Below are 19,314 nucleotides of genomic sequence, written 5' to 3'. Positions count from 1 at the left end.
CACCTCAGTGTGGGCTCACCCAGCCCATACTTCATCAGTTCTCTATGAGAACCTTATGGGGAACAGTGTGAAAAGCCTTACTGAAGTCAAAGTAGACAATATCCACTGCTCTCTCCTCATCTACTGAGCCACTCATTTTATCATAGAAGTTTATCAAGTTCACCCTTGGTGAATTCCTGCTGACTACCTCCTTCTTGTCCTTTAAGTCCCTGTAAATGATTTATGAGAAAATACTGATATCTTAAAGACAACAAAAACCCTGCAATATACACTGAAGTGCAGATTTCAGTGCTTATAATAAAATCAGGTCAACATGAAATAGGATCTAACATGTAAATGCAATCATCTGTGAATCCAGTCAGGGCCAAGGCTTGTCTATGCTGCTGGGTATCTGAGCTAATAACTAATCCACTATGTCTTGTTTGTTTTTAAAATGTCATTGCTGTTGTTGCACATATACCTGCCCACGTGCAGAAAAATAGCTAAAAGGGAGTTCTGACAGCTTTTCCTAGTCTGATACTTTTGTCCATTGCATTGATCAAGTTTTGTTCTTGGTTTTATAACTTAGGTGTTCTTTATTGACAAATTCTCCATTGCTTAAAGGTTTAAAGAAAAACAGGAAAGAACCTTCTAGTAAAACATTTGGTAAGTATAAACCAATCTTGAAATTAATTAATAAAGTTGTATTTTTAATAAAAGTAACTGACTTCCAACTGGCTTGTGCCTAATACAATCAATATATTTATTTCTGGTTTAAATATACATTACATTATATTTTTACTTTAGTAGGAAGAATTTTATACTGCTAACATTATTTCATATCCTACGTATGTATTCTAGTTGAAAATGATGTTAATAAGTATTTTTCTTAATTCAAAAGCAATTCTCTGAGAATTTGCTGTGTATTTTAAGTGTTAGAGTGTAGAATGTTCTTATTTTCATAAGTCATTCTTTTTCAATATCACGCAGTGTATCTTTCTGTATAATTGTCATTTCTTTCTTAACTTTGGTTACCTGTTTTGGTAAATTTTGTTGTCCTGGATAGTCTTTTGTCAATATCTGCAGGTTTAGGAAGTTAATTTTTGTCTCAATGTCCTACTGTTTAAAAAAAGAGATCTGACTTCCAATTGCTGTTGAAGCACTGATAGCTTTTCTTTAGTTAGCAACAATAAAGCAAAGTCTAAAAAATACTTACAAAACGTTTTCGTCATCAGCTTTTACTTAAGAAGGGTGTAAAAATGCTGGTAGCTGTAGACATGTAGAAATAATCTATTTTTGGACCTGTTAGAATGTCAAAGGTTGTGTCTTTAGTGGTTTATGATATTCTGAGAATGCATCTACAGTGTTTTAGCTAGAATTCCAGGCTGCTTTGGACACCCAGCACTGACACCTGTGCTACCTTTGTTAACATTTCATGATCAGATAAATCCTGTAAGGAAATCCTTTGGTCTCTTCAGGCAAGTGGCATTGGGAGCTTCTCAGGAAGGACCTTTTTCTGCCTCATTGCTACATAAAGAGAAAGGACAGTGGGAGTTGAAGGGAATTCCATCCTCAGCATAGCTAAATGTATCCATGAGATCACTCCCAATGCATCTGAAGTTTTTCTCTGGGCATATCAACAGGATTTTCCCCTTTACAACATTTATTTTTTGTTTCTGCTGATATGAAATACTCATATTCAGTTTGGGACTGTAGGCTGCCCTTCAGGCTTCTTAGTATGGCAATGTGCATACAGACAAGTACCAATGACCTAAGACCCATAGAAGCACAAATACTTACATATACCCATCAGTCAGTTTGTTAATGATCTTTAGATGATTTTTATATTCCAAATATAAGGTGTGAATACATTATAGTTAGTGCATACAAAGTCTAAGCATAAAATAGGCAGCCAAAAAACACATTTGTGAATGAATGATGAAAAAAGTGATTCAGAACAATATTCTTGCTACTTCAAAGTTTAAAGAAGTTCTTAGTCATTCATATTTTTGGAGAAGGGATGCTATACAATGCAACAGTTCATATTTCTTTCCATTCTCGGTAATCATTATTCTAGAGTGGTTGGTCAGAAATGTGTTTGGTAACATAAGGAGACATCCAATATTTATACTGGGCTAACCTATCTACCTTAACTGTAAAAATATAATGTTAACCCCCACATTTTAATGTAAATTAAATTATTATAGGAGTGAAAAGCACAGTGAAAGATAAACCATTGGTTTTCCATAATAAAATTAAATCATCAGGATATACAGCAGCACCACGGTGAGTAGATATATTACTATTTTGCCTGTTTTATTGTTGTGTGATATTTTTTCACATAATAGAGCCATGTAGTCTTATGACTGTGAAATTAATCACCTGTGAAAAACAGTTATGATGTTATCAAACAAAAGAATTGAAAAATATATTGCAAAACAGAATTTTCACAGCTTCTGGTTATTGTTCAACTTCCTTTTGAAATCCATATTAGGCATCCTGACTCTTTCATCTGATTACTCTTGTTTCTTCAGCTTGCAGAAAGAATTGTCTGAGAACTTTATTTGAATGGATTTTGTCCTTTGGAGTGCATTATTCAACAAACAACTCACAAAAATTAAAGTGCAAACTCAGGCATTAGATCATTAGAAATCTATATTGTCATCAAAGAGTACATTCTCTTACCTACTGACATTACCAGTAGACATAAATAGTAGGAAGGAAGTAGGATTGCTTTTGTTTTAAATAAGCTGTTTTTCTCATGCAATGTTTAATGTTTCATCTAGAAGAGTCTATTTTCTTTCTCATAGAAAGACCATGTTTTCTCCTAATACTAACCTGAATAAAAAAGAGGTATCAAAGTGGAAGACCAGTTGTAAATGGTAAGTAATCTAGTAACTCTGTTAGAGGAGGAACAAATTAAAATGAGGATAATTAGAGTTCTATTGAAAATATCATTTGTCTCTGTTACTTTCATTTGAATTTTTTAGTTAGGTGTATCTCTGGAGCTAAAAGGCTTTGTAAATTTGATATAAAATGACTGCAGCAAGTGATTGGGATTATCAGACTATCAATTAAATTTGAGTGTTTCATATAAAAGAAAATATACATATCTATTTTCTTAGATTTGTATTGATAGAAAGAGGAACAGATGCTAAATATGGTTGGAAGTGAAATCCCAGAATGTTCTTAAGCTGCAGTTCCAGTCAGAAAAATAGCTGAATGTGGCACAGAGAGACATAGTGATTTCAGATCATGTGCCTTGTTCACCCCTAAAATCATGTTATCTTAAGCTAATACAAGGATTTAATGGATTTAAACAGAATATACATAATGGTGCAAATTGACCATTCCAAAGTGGAATCTTCATCACTGTGGACTCAAACAACAGATGTTTTTTTTAGAGCTGGCACTTTCATGTTAGTTTTTGTGGAATGTTAAATGAGGATATTGCACCCATTTTTTCTCTTTTCTATTATATAGTCTTTTTGTCTATGTAGTACAAACATAAAAGTAAAGAATGATTAATGCCATCAGTTTTCTCATTTAAAAAGAGCTGTTAGACCATTAAGAAAAACCACTTAATAGCTCAAGACTAAGTTTTTTTAATCCTTGCACACATAGGTAAGCTTTTACATGAGCACTTCAGATAATTTCTTCTTTGGTTTACACTGTTTTATGATAGGTTAAGCTACTAAGTACTGTAAGTTTTGTGTGTGTGTGTTGTTTTTTTTCTTAGTTAAATTGCCTTTTTTTTTTTAGTTAATATTGCTTTTTGTCACAAGAAGGTAGAGTTTGCATTTTTTAAATACTTTTGTTAGATAGCTATGCAACTTAAGAAACTTGATTTTTTTACAGGTCTATGTTAATTCTTGATCTCATGAAATCATAACGGTGACCAGGGTAATTTAAGTATGACAATTTAAAATTCATTTGGCTCTTATCTTGAATTTAACATAAGTTTTCCTGGAAATATTTATATAGTGGTGTTTATAAGAGTTCCCAAAGAACATTTATTTCATAACTGAAATGAAAATGTATTGCTTTTTTTCTTTTTTCCTTCTTTGAAGTAAAAGTAAAGAATATCCATTGGACGGGGATCCTCCAATCAAATATGAGAAACAGATATCTGTTACTTGTAAGCCAACTCCAATTTTTTGTATTCAGTATTCTGGTAAGTACAGGCTTTGTAAAATGTGCCGTTCTGTTAGTGTGCAGAAAGAAAACCAAAATTTGTGTGGCATAGTTTATAAAGACTGTGGAATCACTAGGTAAATTCCCAGAAAACTTTCTGGCAGTACCACATACTGTTTGATCATAATTTTTGTCTTGAAAAACCATTCAAGCTGTTAACATGAATGCAGAAGGATTCTATTTCTGATTTTATGTCTTTTCCTTTTGAATTTATTCTATGACTTTCCCACTACAACTTGAAAATGAGTAGTTCTTTCACTAAAGAATTTATTTTCTGAGACATTTACTGTCATTAGGGTGTATTGTAAGTTGAGTTTCAAAAGACTCAGAATACTCATATTTCTTATATAAATATTATTCAGTTTTTCTATGTTGAAATATAAAAAAGGAATTCTTCTGGGTAATCCAAAGAAGGGCATTTTTCTTAACTGCTTTGGATAAATGACTCTTGCAATAGGGTTAAGTCAGTTCCAATGTAAATATGATTAAGCAGAAACCATTCCTTTTATTAGCACTGAAGCATTTTACCAAGTATATAATTAGGTCAGTGTACACCATGCAAGCCACAATATTTTCAAAGTATTTAAAAATATATATCTTCATAAAAGTATTATTTATATCTTTATATAAGTATTTTGATGACAAGTACAACTTTCATCCTCAAGGAAAAAAGCAATTAGATGCAATCAGTAACTTTTCTAAAATATATTCCAACCATCTCTCTGCTCCTTAGAGAATGGGAAGAAGTTGTTATTTAAGGCTCCTGAAAGAAATTGGTTGCAGAGATCTTATTTCTAGGAAAGTTTGTGCACTTAAAATGAAAAGTTCGTTTTTAGCAAAGAAAATCATCACTACAGTTTTGATAGTACATTTGAAGTCTAAATCTTCTTTTACTGTGAGGAAGAAACATCTTTCTCTGTTTTTGTCCTTGTCTCTTGTCTCTTGCCCAGACATGCGTGCACACAGAGGCTTAAACAACCACAGTTTAGCAAAAATAGTAAAGATTTTTTTTTCTTGGAGTAAAAAAATTGTATTATTGTAACCTTGTAAGGAGGGGTTCTGTTATTGTTGTAGTCTGAATTGACCAGATGGTTCCTAGTTTTGCAATATATTTTCGGCTGCAAATTTGCAACTTTGAGTTCCACCTTGGAACAATCCCTAAAGTAGTCTTTGTAAACTATGAGTCATAATAATTAACATTTATTAGCATCTCCAAACATAGCAGAAAGGAAATTAAATGGCAAAATTAAGTAAGACTTAAGATTTAAAAATTAAGACTTGTTGCTCTCTTAATATAAACTTTCATTCAGGATTTGAGATGATATTCCAATAAACAAGCCTCCAAGATTCTATGCAAAATTATTGTCTCTCATTCTTTACGCACAAGAATGTTTATATGTTGTTAATTCTTTGTGTGTGTCTATGGCTTACCTTATATGCATACCTGATATACTTATCAATCAACCCTTATGCTGAAAATCCATACTGTCAAAACTTTAAGAAAAGTGGGAGAAATCTGCAGAAGAGCACTGCATTTTACCCCAAAGACTTCATATCTTCAAGTTTGTGAAGAGCAATGTGTTTGTGAGGTGTTTACTGAAGACTAATTCTTTGTCAGTTGAGTATAATGGTGCATATAGTCACTGGTAACAGAAAAAAGGACTCTGATATGCCTCTTCTTAGCAAATATGTCAACCCCATTGTGTTTCTCACTTAAAATTCACTTTTAGCAGGTGACTCTCAGAGATTAGAAATATGGATCTCTCATCTGTTTATATTGCCATAATGTGGGGAAAAATGTGTTGTGGAATATAGTATTCTGAACCTGCTATGTGGATGGTACCTGGACGCTGGATAGCGGTGCCTAATGTTGGTGAAATCAAGCATGACTTTTATTCCATCTCTCTTTGTAAAGATGCTCTGGAGATTTAAGAAGGGGGCACTCAGATGACACCTCCTTAAGAACACTGCTTATGGTGAACCTAGTAACATTAATTTGAATTCTGTTCTTCGTTTTCTTAATCTCTCCCTGTGCTGTCTTCTCTTACTCCATCTTCCCTTATTTTATCCGATTGGTTCATTTATTTGCTCTTTAATTTTTTTCAATGAAAACTTTTAAGTGAACAGGTAAATTTCACAAATCTCTGCCATTAATGTAGACCTTAGAGAGTCTAGCCTTTCATTGTGTGCCTCTGCTGATTACCAATAAAAATAAACAATCTAACTTCACTTGGATAGTTTTTAGGATTACCTTATGGAGGAAGTTCATCATCTATAAGAAGTGATCCAGAATGACTATTCTGCATTTTTTTTTATTCTAATATATAAAAAGTGATATAACTTCAATAGGAAGATATAAAAAAGGAGAGTAAGACAATAGATTTAAATGACTGCTAAAAATTTCTGCATTTAAATTTTGTAGCATACTTTTTGTGAAAAGTGAATTTCTGCCTTGTGATGAAAACCATTTAGGGCATATGTCAAGACAAGAAATCAATTGCATACAAATTCCAACCAATTCTCCAACATGAATTTGTGCTGTTCATACAAAATACGTGTTAAACATATGAAATGAATATCTGGTTTGTGTTTTGTTGTAGTGACATATGTGAGTTTTTATGAATCAAAGAAACAGCATATTAGGTCCTTGTTACTTTCAAACGTAAATCATTAGACACTTTTCTTCATAGGGGATGGAGAGATGCTGGCTTGTGGCCTGGCTGACAAAACTGTACTGATATTCAATTCCAATCTCACCGATACATATAATGTTTTTTCAGGTAAATTTATGAATTATATTATTAAAGATATAGTGTATGATTGAGTTTGATCTAGAATGGCATATTAACTAAAAGATTCCACTTACGTCACCTAGAGAAGAACAAGGGAGAGGGAGTACTGATGATTCAAGGTTTTGAATTATTTCTCTGATTGCTTAATTTTGTTTAGAATTAAACTACCAGATTTTCCCATTTCTCAGCTTTTTGGGAGGTAAGTAGTAATCTGTCATTATATACATATATATATGTATATATATATTTTGCAATGTGCATTGTGTATGAATAGTACAATAATTAAATAGAAACAAAAAAGGCGATGTATTGCAATGATTATGCATGTGTATATTGGAGTAGTATATTGTAATTAGCCAAAAAGTTGACTGTGACGACTTGGCAAAAGATGTGTTTGGTTTGCAACTCCAACCTTCTAAAGAACAATTATTTAAAAAACGAGGGGCTATTCCTATGGAGAAATCCATATCTGCAGAAGTGTGTGCATGTGTGAAGGCATGCATTTTTAAACGAGTCTTAAAAACAAAATTTTTTCTAAATTTCTACAAGAACCATCTGTTAAAGTTTTAATAACATTGAATGCTATGACTTTAAATTAGTCCTGCTGAATTAGTTTTCTGTGAAACTTCATAATGGAAGATGACTGGTTTTTACTTGCAGACACTAACAAGTATTAAAAATAGACTATTTTAAGTTATTTTAGAAAATAATTTTTAATAAATAACTCTGAAAACTGATTTTTGAAAACTAGTTTTCTTTTTGAGTAATATTCATTGTATTTAGTGAAAGAAACTGTGGCATTAAGGAGGCAATATCGCTGATCTTCTTGTGTGAAGAAATTGATGATAATATGATTTATGGGCAGAGTAATGAAGTCTTTTTCTTCAGCAATAGCAAGTTCATAAACTTTGAAAAAAATTTTTCTTCTAATTTGAGCAAATTCATAATGCAAGTTATATAATCTGCAATCAGGAGTAGTGTTTGGAGATTTTATTGACATAATTTTGTTATGTAGGTATACTACATAACAAAAGCAACAAAACAGAAGGAGTAATTTTGTCCAAAGAGGCCACCATATATCTGGAATATATTTAACAGATCAGGATTTCTAAAAAATGCAGTTAACCCAAACAGATCACAATTCTGTATTTCCTTCCCTTATTTGTTACATGCATCTTTAAAAATAATGATACAGTATTGCTACAGATGCAAAATTATTCCATAGGGCTCTAAATTTTCCTTGTGCAGTATGTCTTCTGTATCTGTTCTTTGCAGTTTGTCTTTGCATCACAGATCCAGCTTCTGTCTATGTGAAACACTACCAAGGCTGTTTTTACTTGAATGTGTGTAGAGATTATGTGCTGCAGAAAGTGACATTTCAGTTCCATTAAAGACTCTTTCTTCTCGATATTTTTGTCACTGGAGATTGTTTTTATGCAGGCTTCATTGATTTTGGACTCGTAATAGCTCAGTTTTGCCTTTGTTGCATATCCAGGAAAGATACTAATTTAATTGATTTCATTGATTTCATTGCATGAACACCTCCATATACTTGCTACATAATAAATAATATCTAAGGAATGATTCAATACTGGCAATAACAGAAAACATAGACTTTAATGAGAAAAAATATTCTGAGTAGACATATTTGAAAGCAGAAAAAGAAGATTAGAATTGAGAGATTTCTACATTAGAAAAACCCCTTAGTTCATGTTTCTCACTTTCCTGTAAATCATGAAGAATACAGTCGTTAGGTTTTGACACATTATTGACAGAAGGATTTGTCTTTCCATAAAATAAAATTAAATATGATGATTTTATAGGATGCTTCCGACATTCAAAACTCTAAAATACTGCAGTACTCTGCAAATTCAGGCCAACTTCTGATGAGGAGAGTAAAATAAGCTTCATCAAACTTCATGCTTCTACAGAGAATATTTTTCTGGTGCCAGTAGTTAAGATGTCGAGTTAGTTCTTGGTCTTGTTTTAAAAAAAAAAAAATGGTGTATTCCTAAATTGTTCTTCTGATTGTGGCTTTATTCTTTAGCTTTCTTAGGTTTTACACTACTGTCTGATTTATTTCATTGTTGCCTTTAATCTCTTATGTCTTTTTTTAATGATGCAGAGTCTGAAAAGCAATGTAAACCACATTCTACTTCAGGCTCTTTAGGTAGCATAAGAATTAAACCTGTGGATCTAATTCTTTTCAAAAGCAACATAAATATGAAACTGCCAGATACTGTACTGTAGGGGAGTAGGAACCTCAAGCCATCAATTACCTGCTTATTTCATTCACATAGTGCAATTCAGATTCAACTTCTGTGCAGTTCACACTGTCATGAAATCACCTGTTTATTTTTGGTACCCTTGGTTTAAAACTATCATAATATACATTTTTTCATTAAAACCCATGATGCATTACTCTTATTAAGAGCTGCAATTGATGGTAATGTAAAACTGTATTTTTCAAGAAATGGCAATTATGTTTTTTTCTGGTAAAAAAAATCAATTTCAAGGCAGCATTAGCATCTGAATATAGCTGCATATTAAAAATCATATTTTTATAATGCAGCACCAGAGAGGAATGGTATAACAACAGAATTTTTTTCTATAAGCCCATTTTATTCAACTTTGTTCCCTGAAGTGCTCAACTATGGTTTTAAGTAGTGTTGCATTCCTTTTCAGTGGTGGCTCTTCAGGTGTCTGTTGCCCACAAGTTAAGTTAATGTTGACCGGCTGTGAAGAGTTACAGTCAGCATGGCCTTTTTGAAGAAGTCTTTTTACAAAACCAGCTGCTGTTCTCAATGTGCTTCAGGACTGGGGAACACTAAATAATGCCAGTTTTGAAACTTACTGGGCTCTTGCAAGCCAGCTGGCATCTCCTCCACTGTGCTTTGGGACCAGGGGGCCTGGAGTGCAGAGATTATAAAGCTTTTTGCATGGCTCTTCCAATTTTCCAAATCTCAGATTTTCCTAAAGTTTCTCATGTTCCTTGCCACTTTGGAAACCTGTTTTGTATATTTTGTTGTGGTGGTGTGGCCTCTAAATAAATCTTTGTCTTGTGAATAAAACAAATATAGTACTTATACATGTATTTATACACTAACTGTGCAGTTCTCTGGTGAAAATTCTACAGGTGTTTGGTAACTGGGAATTAAAATATCTCATTTATAAGCTTTTTATAGACATATGTGATCATGGAAGATCTCAATAGCTGAGATAAATTGAATAACCTTCCTACAATTTAAAGCAATCTATTTTTTTAATGTAAAACTTCAGTTGATTAAAGAGAAAATGTACACAAGGGGGCAGCAGCAGAACTTTGAATGTTTTAAGGCTAGATGAAATTCATCAAACTTCATCTGACAAATTAGAATAATATGGGTCAAAATTTATTAAGTTTGATTGAAATATGTTCTTTCTTGACCTTTTTGATCAGCATCAATATAATTTTAGATCAAATTAATCATTTTGGCTTTCGCATAATGTTTCTGGCTTTTGAGTTCTTTCTTTGTAAGTTTACAATCTTGTTTTTAACTATGTCACACGAAATATAAAGTCTCTTTCTAGTAGATGCAAAATGCAAAAATGCAAAAGTTAATAACAAAAATCTATTGACTGGACATTATAATGCTTTAAACTATAATTTTTAAACAAGCAGTTACATTTTTTAATCTAATGAGACAGTCCTGCAGAAGCTGTTGAAGTGGTGTGTTCATTATGTTTTTACAAAAACAGCTAGCTCAGTAATAAAAAGCTAGTGAACAAAATAAAGAATTTCAACTATTTGTAAGGTCTTAAGGGATTTCCAGATCATGTTTAATATAAAATTTCATTATAATATAATACTCAGATTCTCTTTTGAGTAATACTGTATCTTTGTTTAAACTTAATTTCAAGGATCTTTCTTGAAAATACTCTTCCAATGACTTTGAGAAATTAAAGTCAGAATTATCATTGTCTGATTATTAATGAAAGACATTTTCCTGTGTTTTTTTGGTGGAAGAAAAATTCACACTGTTACAGTTTTAATCCGACCATTTGAAGTCTATACTTAAAATGTATTATAATATTGTGCATAATTATATTAATACAGTTAATTCTGGACAAATGTGTGAATGCAAGAAATGAGCTTTATGATATTTTCATTATTATTTTTATTAGGTCATGATGGTGCAGTTAACTCTGTTGGCTGGAGTCATAACAAGAAGTGGTTAGTTTCTGCGTCAGAAGACAGAACTTTAAGGGTCTGGTCAGTCTGCAATAAGGAACCTGCCTTAATTATGGTAATTAGAAACTTCCACTGGTTTGGACACAGAGGACACTGTTTCAGACTTTCATCTACTTTCATTTTGAGAGCTCTATAGAAGGAACATACAACCTAATTTTTAGAGCTACTGAGTGGTGACTCCAACTAATATCTGAGTGATCTCCGTTAACTTCAAATTAAGTTTTTCTCTTCATAATTTACAAAAAGAAAAAGTCAACCTTGATAGAAAAAAACTAGTGGGCATGTCTGAAAGTTTTGGTTTTATTGTCTGCTCTGTATATTCTGTTTTCACTGGCTCAGCTCTGCTTGACTTTGTAGTCTACTCCCCAGTTCAAACAGAAGTTTAGAGTATGAAGTTAGATTCTATTAGGTTCAATTGACTACAGATTCTACTAAATTTACTGCCAACTAATTTATGCAGAATGAAAACTATTTTTAGGTTAATAGATGTCAAAAATAGGAAGGATCACTACAGTACATTAAACTCTTGGCCTTTGATCAGGATAACAGGGAGTCTCTGCCTTAACATCAGGAATCTCAGACAAAAAATATTTGTTGTGTTTGAATCCATTCTTAATAAATTCCTTTTCATTTCAGGGTAAAGAAAACTTCGATAAGACTGTACGCTTTGCGCAGTTTTATTTTTTAGATACATTTATATTACTGTGTTGTGGAGCTGAATTTCATCTGTTAAATTTCCATCTAGACACAACCAAGGATGACCTCAAACGGTGAGTACAATTTCTCTTTAACAGACAAATGAAAGTACTTGTACTGTTTGATCTGGGATTTTGTTGGTGATGATGTGGGCTGGGGGGCAAAAGTATTACAGAAGAAAAAAATTGTAGAAGCTAATTGCAAAATATCTTTGTTCTGAGTGGAAGGACAAAAAGAATTAGGGCTACAGCACTGAAGTCTTAGCTGATATTGTGAATGGCATGTCCTATCTGTTCATGATAATAAACAGTATTGGGTTGCATCCTTAGATGGGAAAAACTGGTCTATTTCCTTGGTAGTGTTGTTGCTGAACAGAAAAACATACTGAGCGCAAGCTTAAATGTGTTTTTGAATAGGAGTGCTTTCCTGGATTTAGGCATGAACCTGGTAGGTGAAATTTCACTGAAATGTTAAATGGTCAGACAGAAACACGTAATATCTTTCTTCCATAACCTGATTACCTATTTTCTGTGTTGCCTGTTAATTCTTAGCTTATGGAGATATTACTAAAGCAATAAAAAGGTAACCTAAATTGCTATATGAACTTTAATCTCTAAGAGACAAGAACTTATGTAGTATCCAGTTCAGTGTGTTCACAATGCCTGGCTTAATTTTAATTGACTTGAATTGAACATGTATAGGACATGTAGCAAATGCATTATGAATCTCAGTTTACTGTTGGCTTTTTTTCTTTTTATGTGAAATTCTACCTAGGCAGATAACCCACACGACCTTAAAGAGTTCTGTGTATTTTGGGAAGCAAAATTTCTTTGGTAGTGTGTGATCAACCCCTGGTTCTGCTCCTGCCTAAGCGGAAATTATTCTTTCCTCACTGTTTGCTCCTCGTTTTCTTTCTAATTGCCCTATGATTAGCACATTAAATGCTATACTGAAGCTAGTGGACTGCTTGTTGAACATAGGTACTTCACAGATTTTTTTTTATGTTCAACATTTTCAGTATACATACGGGATTATTTTAGTCTTTCATGTTGATGGAAGATCAATCGTATGTATATGAATATCATGTTTCTTTTCATCTAAATAATTTTGGTTACCAAGTTTTTTAATAGAGTTCAGCAATAAGTCAAAAGATCTGTGGCTTTAATTTTTAATAATGAAAGAAAGCATTTTGATTTTCTTTGGGATTCCAGTGGGAGTTTACTGGTGACCACAAATGCTAACTTATTTCATTAACACTAGCATTCATTTGATATTCTTTGCAGATACAAACAGAAGAGTGTTTTCAAACTGGTACAGAAATTCCCCATGGCTTCAACAGTGGAAATTACCAGCCTTTCAGCAGTAAATGATTTTTACTCTTGTATCCTTTGTATTTTGTATTTTCTTTGTAGTTCTTTGGACTTAATGACATGGACATCAGTAAGTAGCATCTGATTATTTACTACTCCTTTTCTATTACAGTAAAAAAGTTGTAATTTTTTGTGATGTTGAACTTCCTCCTTGGATATAAATTTTTAGTGCTGTAAGATTTTTGGTGCTGCTCATAGGGCAATAAATACAACAGAGTTTTGATATTATATATTTATCTTTATTTTTGTCTATCTATGTGCTTTTGTTCCTTTAGATCAGTTTAACTTTAACACAGAGATCTGAACAGATATCGTACTTACAGCTGGCAGTAACCGAGCATTGGAAGTTTTTGACCTCAATGCAGGCTGCAGCACAGCAGTGATACCAGAAGTTCATACTAGATCAGTCCATCAGATCTACCAAAATAAGGTATATACTTTATTGAATTTTATTTGTAGTACCACTACACCACCATAAACAAAAAAATTAGAGGATAAAAATATAACAGATAGTAATAGTTTTTTATATGTTGGGGAGAGTGGTCAAGGACATGAGTCTGTGTGATAAAGGCACACAGATTTCGTTTGTTCTCTAGCATAAAGGAGAGAGCAGTGAGAATGACTGAGCAAGCTTGCTATTAGAGAAGTGTTTATTACCCTTTGCCTTACTTTTGCTAGAATGTAATACTGTAGTTCAGCAAAAACTTTTCCTTATGTAACTGTTCTCCTCTAAAGTTCAATCTGACATTGTCTGATTTATTCTGAAACTTCAGAAACAGCAACAAAAAAAAATTCTCAGTACTGCAATGGAATAGATGGCTAAAACCCTCTCATCCTTGCTCTTTTTTTTCCTTAAAGATTGATTTGAGTGTTTGGAGTTTTTATGGTATTGTACATTCTGGAATGCCTACTGTTTTAGGTCTGGTTGAATGTGGTTCTTCTCTCCCAGTTGGAAAGTCCTTGCTTCCATGGATTTAAAACAGTTCCTTATTATTACTGTTGTAGAACTCTTTGTGGGTTTTCCTTATAGATGCGATCTGGAAAAACACTTAAAATTGTGCTAACTATTTCAGTACTGTTTGTAACACATATAGGCTTAAGGTTCTGGCTTTTCTTTTTGCTTGGTCAGCTTAGTGCCTTCAGATTATTTAATCAAGAAAAACTTTAAGGCTGTAGGCAAGTATTCACTTGGGAAAAAACCAAGAGGTATGTGGTATAGCAAAGAAAATTGATCATTTTGGGGGAAAATGGTACATCAAGGTTCTCTTTTTTTTTTTTAATTATATAAAATTAATACTTTAGATAAGTCAAGAGGAAAATTACACACCATTATTTTATTACATTGGATAGTTTAAAGCTACTAGAGTAAATATAACTCTGCATTTTCATTAAGATGATATGTTAAAATATATTATAAACTTATAAAAACAGGCAGAATGCTGTGCGCAAACTACATCCTGTTTAAAGTTTGAACCCCATTGGAATCTAAGGTTAGCTGATGATATGAGTTGATGCCATAGAAGCAGATCTGTGGAGTGAAACAATTGATGCTAAAGATCTAGTGCCTGCACCTCAAAATTTATGAAGGCTTTCCTTTGGACTATTCCTAATTTCTTCCTGTGGACTGAATACTCGTTAGTGATTGCAGTATATATATATATATATATATATATATATATATATATATACACACACATAAATACACATATATATATTCTACATTAGGGAAGGTATGTTCCAATTAAGTGTGGGAGAAACCTATTAGCAAATTATTAAGTACGTAGGATATCCTAGAAACCTGGGAGTTCAGCATGCCATTCCATTATTTTTGGTTTTGGACAGAGGCAGCTGTAAACAAGTACATATAATATGCATTGTAATTACTTTGATTTTAAATTGTCCCTTTGATCTGTTCTAGAGATTGCGAGAATTGCCAGTGTGTAAAACTCATCTCAGCCTGCAGTGTACTTGATTAAGCTTATTATATCATTCCATTGCTTTGCATACTAACTTTTAAGAGACATGGTAAAAGGAATTGATTGAAATATCAAAATCATGTTCCCGTCATAGAGTTTAGGAACATCTGAGATACAGAAACAGATGGCAATTTGAGATCAGGCCACAAAGATTCAGGGCTTTAGTGTTAATAATACATTTATAATGCTGCAAAAAAATATTCTCTGGACAGGACACTATCGTTGCAAACCACAAACGTTTGGATGGTATTATGCTCTACTAGCACATTTATAGTAATTTTCACAGAAACAGCAAGTTTTCAGTTTTCTGCTCAGACCCTTTTATTTCAAAATTCATTGGTTCATTAATTAGGAAATGTACCCGGTATGAAGTCTGAACAAATTAATAGGCAACTCAGAAATTTCAGTTAGTTAACTTCTTCCTAACCATAGTCACAATGCTGTCTAAAGGTATGTGCTTGCCTGGAAGATATGGAGTGCTTTCTGAGACATCTGTTGATCGGTGCCTTTAGCATGAGCCAGCTGCACTATTTGGATGACATGAATGGTGTTCATATGGAATTAGTGAAGGAAGTAGGGATTCCGTTGAACCATGTCCTTGAGGCCAAATTTTATGTGTAAGTTGCCATGTAGTTAGTCTAGAGAGAAGCTGAGAAGGGATTACAGTAGTGGATAAGCAAGATGATGGGGCAGAGGCAAGTGATTTGTCTATCAGAATGAAAGAATATATTTTCAAGAGTGTGTGGGAATATGCTACTTTTGGCATCAGATTCTCCTAAATAACAGATTATCATAAATTAAGGGACTATAAAAACACAAAGTGATAAATAAAATTCAGCTTATATATTATCCCAACTAGTACATATTTTCTTGTCTTCTATAATTGGTATTCAGTAGCATATATATTTTGAAGATACAAGTATAGCTATGTATTGGTAAAGTGTATTACTGAGAAAATGTTGTCAGGGCAGGGAAGGAACAAATGTATTACACTTCTTACCTAGTTCATTACTTAGTGTATTCTATAGTAAAGGAGTAGTGCCCGAAGTAGATGTGTATGTGTCTGTAGAAGTTTTCATATTTAGCTCTGTGATCATTGCTGACTGAAGTGAGGGGTGGTGAGTAAAAGTTCCAAAAGCACAAGAAGAAAGGGTACTCTGTAACTTTTAATGAATGCTATCCTTTGGACAACTACTGTCTTTGTCTTTTGCATTACTCTTTTTTTTTTTATAGTTATACACAGCTAAATGTGAGAATGTGTAGACTTTGTTGGGAAGTCTGTTGCACAATGCATTTTAATTCATCTGTTAGAGCAAGCTATACACCAGCTTTCATAACAAATAGAAGATTCCTTGCAGTCAAACAGTGATTGCAGGAAATTACCTTGAGGTTTCTGTGATGTATTCAGCCAAATCAAGAATGTGAATGGTAAGGAAAAGAAAGAAAAAGTTTTAACTGTTTATATTTAGTTCCCTGGAAAAAGATGTTTGTAGCCAGCAAAATGGCTGGAATTTACCAACGTGGATGTTAAAAAATCATAGGTTTTAGACTGGGTTTAATTATTTTAAATGTACAAATCCAAAATTAGTCCTGTTATGAATAAATGCGGTTGATACTGAAGTCAATGGACAGTGTGCCCACTTAGCTCACATGTCTTATAGTTAATTGTTGAACTAATCTTTGATCCCTCCCTTTTCACTGCCCTTATTACCTCCCCTAAACTTCCCATAATGTCTTGTACAATCACAAAAAGATCTTCCCCATCATGGATCCCATACCCTAATATTTAGTAATCCCGAGATGAGCCAGAGAGCCTCTCCCTTTCTTTCATTATGGTGGGTGTCACCCCTGGACCAAAGGGCTTATGGCTGTCCTGGGACAGTGCTGAGAGGAGTCGAGGCAGTGCTCCATTTCTCTGACTGGGTTATGGGACTTCCTCCACATGCCAACTTTCCTCTTCACTCCTTTGTGTATGTGCAAACAAGCTATTCTCACAGAACCTAACAAACATTTACTGTTTATTTCTTAAGTGGACTGAATTCTTCACCGAGAGCATGGTTGGTCACTGGACCAGACTCCTCAGGGAAGTGGTCCTTGCACAAAGCCTGTAAGAGTTCAGGGAGCATCTGGACGATGCTCTTAGTCATATGATGTAGTTCTGCAGGGAGCAGGGAGTTGGCTTCCATGATCCCTATAAATCTATTCCAACTCAAGATCTTCTATGATTCTATAAATCACAAAACTATCTATAAAACACCATGAGAATATTTACCTGAAACTGATTTACTATTTTACAGGGATCATCCTTCAGCACTCAGCAACCTGAAGCTTACAACCTTTTCATGACCACAGCTGCAGGTGATGGCATCAAACTGTGGGATTTAAGAACACTGAGGTAAGAATGAATTAGGTACCTTGGAATAAAAAGCCATGGTTTATCTTGTCATACTTGCTGTGATATACCAGTAGAAACCTGGATGTGGAATAAGGTCTACAGTCAGGCCTTTAAGAAAAGAATGAAAGGCTGATTGAAATTTACTAATTTTAAGAGACCAAACAGAATGCTCATTCCTCAATTATAGTTATAATATGTGGAAGCCATTAAATATTTAAAATTTATCACCCATGCTAACTTACCTTTGTAGATCTAATTGTGTGTCTATGATAGTATACTGAACTGAATGCTAATGGTATTTCCAAAACAGCATGTCATTACCGCTAAAAGAGGTAAAATTTATGATCCGTCTTTTAAAATATAAACGCAATTGTAACAATATTACTACAAATCATGCATGTAGTGCTATAAATTTGCATAATACATTATCATAAGCTCAGAATTTCTAAACACATGTCAGTGTTATACTGGGGAAAGCTGTGGGACAAAGGAATAGCGCGTCAGGAGGGAACATTGCTCATGAAAATAAATACTTGGGGCTTGTGCAGGCTAAAAGAATTATGTGTAAAAGAAGAGGGGTTTGAACAGGAGGATGTTAAAGCTCTGAAGAATAATTTCATATTTGTTTTCTGTGAATATAAACCTATATTTATTGAAAGATGTAATATAATTTTTCTAGTACTGAATTTTCTATCTGGGCAGTGCTGAATGAGCCTTTAATTTATTTCTATCTTTCTATGGTAAGAATATGTTAAATCTGCAGGGGGCATGTATGTTCTTTCCAAGAGCATTTCTGTATTAGTTGCACTGAATGCCAGAAAGTAATGAAACTAGAGACTGCTGGGGATTGGAATCTGTTACCTTCTTATGTTTTTCTAATAAGCTGCTCAAACTGTGTTGCTGAAGAGTAATGAAACAGTAGCAAGCTTTTCACAGATCACTTATCTATCTCTTTGTTTCTAAACACTAGTATAAGTAAGGTAGGTGAATGGTAAAATAGTTAAAGTGTAAAATCTGGGCAACCAATTAAATTAATATGTCTTGGGAAGAAGGGACTAATTTATGTATGTTATTGCTCTATATTTAATTTGGCTAAGTCAGTGTATTCTGGTGTCCGCTGTGTTCTATTAGCCAAACTTCAAAAAAGTGATTCAAGTCCTTAACAATAGATATTTTAAGAGTGCTTATTAGGTGTTATGTATATGCGTGTATTTGTTACACATTAGACAGTGATCAATGGTATTAACTGTTGAGGAGAAGAAATAGAGAAAATGAATCATTACTAGCAACTTTCAAGAAAAAAAAACCAAACAATTTTTTAAAATGAAATTTTCTGTCATTGCTCAGACCAGAGACCAAGTCTTCTATATTTTGAAATCTCTTCTTGAGTTCTCATGAGGGAAACTCTTCAATTTTTCCTATGTGTTCACCAGGTGTTTTTCACATAAATAAATTTAAAATGTCTGAGTTTGGAAAGCTCTATCTGAACTTGGAACAACTCTCTGCTCAAGTGTTAGGTCTACTATAGTTACTCAGACTGAACACTTTTGCTTATTTTTTTGGTTCATAGGTCTTGTCCAATCAAATCCAGTCCATCCCTTGCACTGTTGAGTACTTACAGGAGAGATTAGTTCCTAAACAATCTTATGGTGGGCCAGCACCTTTAATCTCTTAAAGTTGT

General features: G+C 33.3%; 1 protein-coding gene across 10 annotated transcripts in view; it reads left to right on the top strand.

Annotated features, from left to right (window-relative positions):
- Positions 1-19,314, top strand: part of WDR27 (WD repeat domain 27) — a 124,194-nt gene that overhangs the window by 14,527 nt on the left and 90,353 nt on the right. For 9 of the 10 annotated variants that reach the window (XR_005562918.1, XM_039379541.1, XM_039379540.1 and 6 more), the window contains 10 exons: positions 569-645; positions 2,187-2,265; positions 2,790-2,861; positions 4,050-4,153; positions 6,864-6,953; positions 11,130-11,251; positions 11,833-11,966; positions 13,176-13,273; positions 13,571-13,692; positions 17,536-17,633. Coding sequence is in view for 9 of the 10 variants with exons in the window: in XM_039379541.1 (XP_039235475.1) it covers positions 569-645; positions 2,187-2,265; positions 2,790-2,861; positions 4,050-4,153; positions 6,864-6,953; positions 11,130-11,251; positions 11,833-11,966; positions 13,176-13,273; positions 13,571-13,692; positions 17,536-17,633 (996 nt within the window). In the remaining variant the exon portion in view is untranslated. The remainder of the gene's footprint in view (positions 1-568; positions 646-2,186; positions 2,266-2,789; positions 2,862-4,049; positions 4,154-6,863; positions 6,954-11,129; positions 11,252-11,832; positions 11,967-13,175; positions 13,274-13,570; positions 13,693-17,535; positions 17,634-19,314) is intronic. The other variant, XM_039379537.1, reaches the window with a different exon arrangement.

Source organism: Pipra filicauda, unplaced genomic scaffold (assembly GCF_003945595.2).
Source record: "Pipra filicauda isolate LSUMZ 115617 unplaced genomic scaffold, ASM394559v2 scaffold16_size7369187_pilon, whole genome shotgun sequence".
Taxonomy (NCBI): Eukaryota; Metazoa; Chordata; class Aves; order Passeriformes; family Pipridae; genus Pipra; species Pipra filicauda.
This window is presented reverse-complemented; position numbering and strand designations above follow the sequence as displayed.